Source organism: Epinephelus moara, chromosome 2, assembly GCF_006386435.1.
Source record: "Epinephelus moara isolate mb chromosome 2, YSFRI_EMoa_1.0, whole genome shotgun sequence".
In the NCBI taxonomy this organism is placed as follows: Eukaryota; Metazoa; Chordata; class Actinopteri; order Perciformes; family Serranidae; genus Epinephelus; species Epinephelus moara.
Genome location: NC_065507.1, coordinates 283,249 through 285,329, shown reverse-complemented (window position 1 = coordinate 285,329; position 2,081 = coordinate 283,249). Strand labels below are relative to the sequence as shown.

The 2,081-nt window shown below is 47.5% G+C and overlaps 1 protein-coding gene and 1 long non-coding RNA gene across 2 annotated transcripts in view; both read right to left on the bottom strand.

Moving 5' to 3' along the window:
- abcc5 (ATP-binding cassette, sub-family C (CFTR/MRP), member 5) overlaps positions 1–2,081 on the bottom strand; it is a 20,946-nt gene that overhangs the window by 12,345 nt on the left and 6,520 nt on the right. The window contains exons 4-6 of the mRNA XM_050061423.1: positions 1,549–1,704; positions 1,314–1,458; positions 147–380 (exon numbers count right to left, since the gene is read on the bottom strand). Coding sequence (XP_049917380.1) covers positions 147–380; positions 1,314–1,458; positions 1,549–1,704 — 535 coding nt within the window. The remainder of the gene's footprint in view (positions 1–146; positions 381–1,313; positions 1,459–1,548; positions 1,705–2,081) is intronic.
- LOC126398803 (uncharacterized) overlaps positions 1,744–2,081 on the bottom strand; it is a 3,679-nt gene continuing 3,341 nt past the window's right edge. The window contains exons 2-3 of the long non-coding RNA XR_007570815.1: positions 1,903–2,064; positions 1,744–1,812 (exon numbers count right to left, since the gene is read on the bottom strand). This is a non-coding gene — a long non-coding RNA (uncharacterized LOC126398803). The remainder of the gene's footprint in view (positions 1,813–1,902; positions 2,065–2,081) is intronic.

Below are 2,081 nucleotides of genomic sequence, written 5' to 3'. Positions count from 1 at the left end.
CAGACAGATAAACAAACAGATAAACAAACAGACAGACAGATAAACAAACAGATAAACAAACAGACAGAGAGATAAACAAACAGATAAACAAACAGACAGAGAGATAAACAAACAGATAAACAAACAAACAAAGAGAGGGGGAGGACCTGTCCCACGGTCTGGTCCCGGACGCTGCGCAGCTTCAGGATCTTACTGAAGGCCAGACTGAGGACGGCTCCTCTCAGACGACACCCGGTCCTGTAGTTCAGGGCCCAGGTCAGAGCCAGAGACCAGGACCGGACCAGCTCTGTGCTCAGGACCCCCAGGACCAGCAGGAGACCACATCCCAGGGAGGGCGCCTCCTGCTGGGTGTACTCCAGGAGACGCTTCACCACAAACGCCTGGAAGAGGAGGAGGAGGTGGAAGAGGAGGAGGACCAGGAAGAGAAGGAGGAGGAGGAGGAGGAGGAAGAGGAGCAGGAGGAGGAGGAGGAAGAGGAGAGGTCCAGGAAGAGAAGGAGGAGGAGGAAGAGGAGCAGGAGTAGGAGTAGGAGGAGAAGGAGGAGGAGGAAGAGGAGCAGGACCAGGAAGAGAAGGAGGAGGAAGAGGAGAAAGAGGACCGTTATACTGGTCTTATAATGGTCTTATACTGGTCTTATAATGGTCTTGCTACTGGTCTTATTACTGGTCTTGCTACTGGTCTTTATACTGGTCTTATACTGGTCTTATTACTGGTCTTGCTACTGGTCTTTATACTGGTCTTATAATGGTCTTGCTACTGGTCTTTATACTGGTCTTATACTGGTCTTGTTACTGGTCTTATACTGGTCTTGCTACTGGTCTTGTTACTGTTCTTATTACTGGTCTTATACTGGTCTCATGCTTGTGTTAAACTGGTCTTATACTGGTCTTATTACTGGTCTTAAATTGGCCTGATTACTGGTCTTATACTGGTCTTATTACTGGTTTCATACTGGTCTTATACTGGTCTTAAATTGGCCTGGTAACTGGTCTTATACTGGTCTCATACTTGTGTTAAATTGGTCTTATTACTGGTCTTATTACTGGTCTTATACTGGTCTTATAATGGTCTTATACTGGTCTTGCTACTGGTCTTATTACTGGTCTTATTACTGGTCTTATACTAGTCTCATACTTGTGTTAAACTGGTCTTATACTGGTCTTAAACTGGTGTGTTTACTGGTCTTATTACTGGTCTTATACTGGTCTTATTACTGGTCTTATACTGGTCTTATATTGGTCTTATTACTGGTCTTATACTGGTCTTATATTGGTCTTATTACTGGTCTTAAACTGGTCTAATACTGGACTCACCGGCCCACTGAATCCAGCCAGCTGAGTGACGGTGAGACAGAGGATGGAAAGGCAGAGACGAGTCCTGCAGAAGGACCAAACAACCCGACACAGAGACGCGTCGCTGCCCTTTGACCTCTGCTCGTCCTCCCACAGAGACGCCAACCTGAGGACACACACAGAGGACTGAGCAGGAGGGATTGTGGGAAATGTATGCAGCTCAGGTGTTTTTAAAGAACCCATTAGCTCCTCCCACCTCAGGCTGTTGGTATGGCAACTCTCCTTCTGTGATATAGGCCAGACATCGTCCAATAGGAGCTGTCCTCTCCTGCTGGCGTGTACAGCCAGAGGGGTTAGCCAATGAAACGTCATGAAGGAGAAGAGACCTGCGATGTCCACGGGATGGTCACACCTGAGGACACAATCACACCTGAGGACACAATCACACCTGAGAACACATTCACACCTGAGGACACAATCACACCTGAGGACACAATCACACCTGAGGACACATTCACACCTGAGGACACATTAACACCTGAGGACACAATCACACCTGAGGACACAATCACACCTGAGAACACATTCACACCTGAGGACACAATCACACCTGAGGACACAATCACACCTGAGGACACATTCACACCTGAGGACACATTCACACCTGAGGACACAATCACATCTGAGGACACATTCACACCTGAGGACACAATCACATCTGAGGACACATTCACACCTGAGGACACAGTCACACCTGAGGACACAATCACACCTGAGGACACATTCACA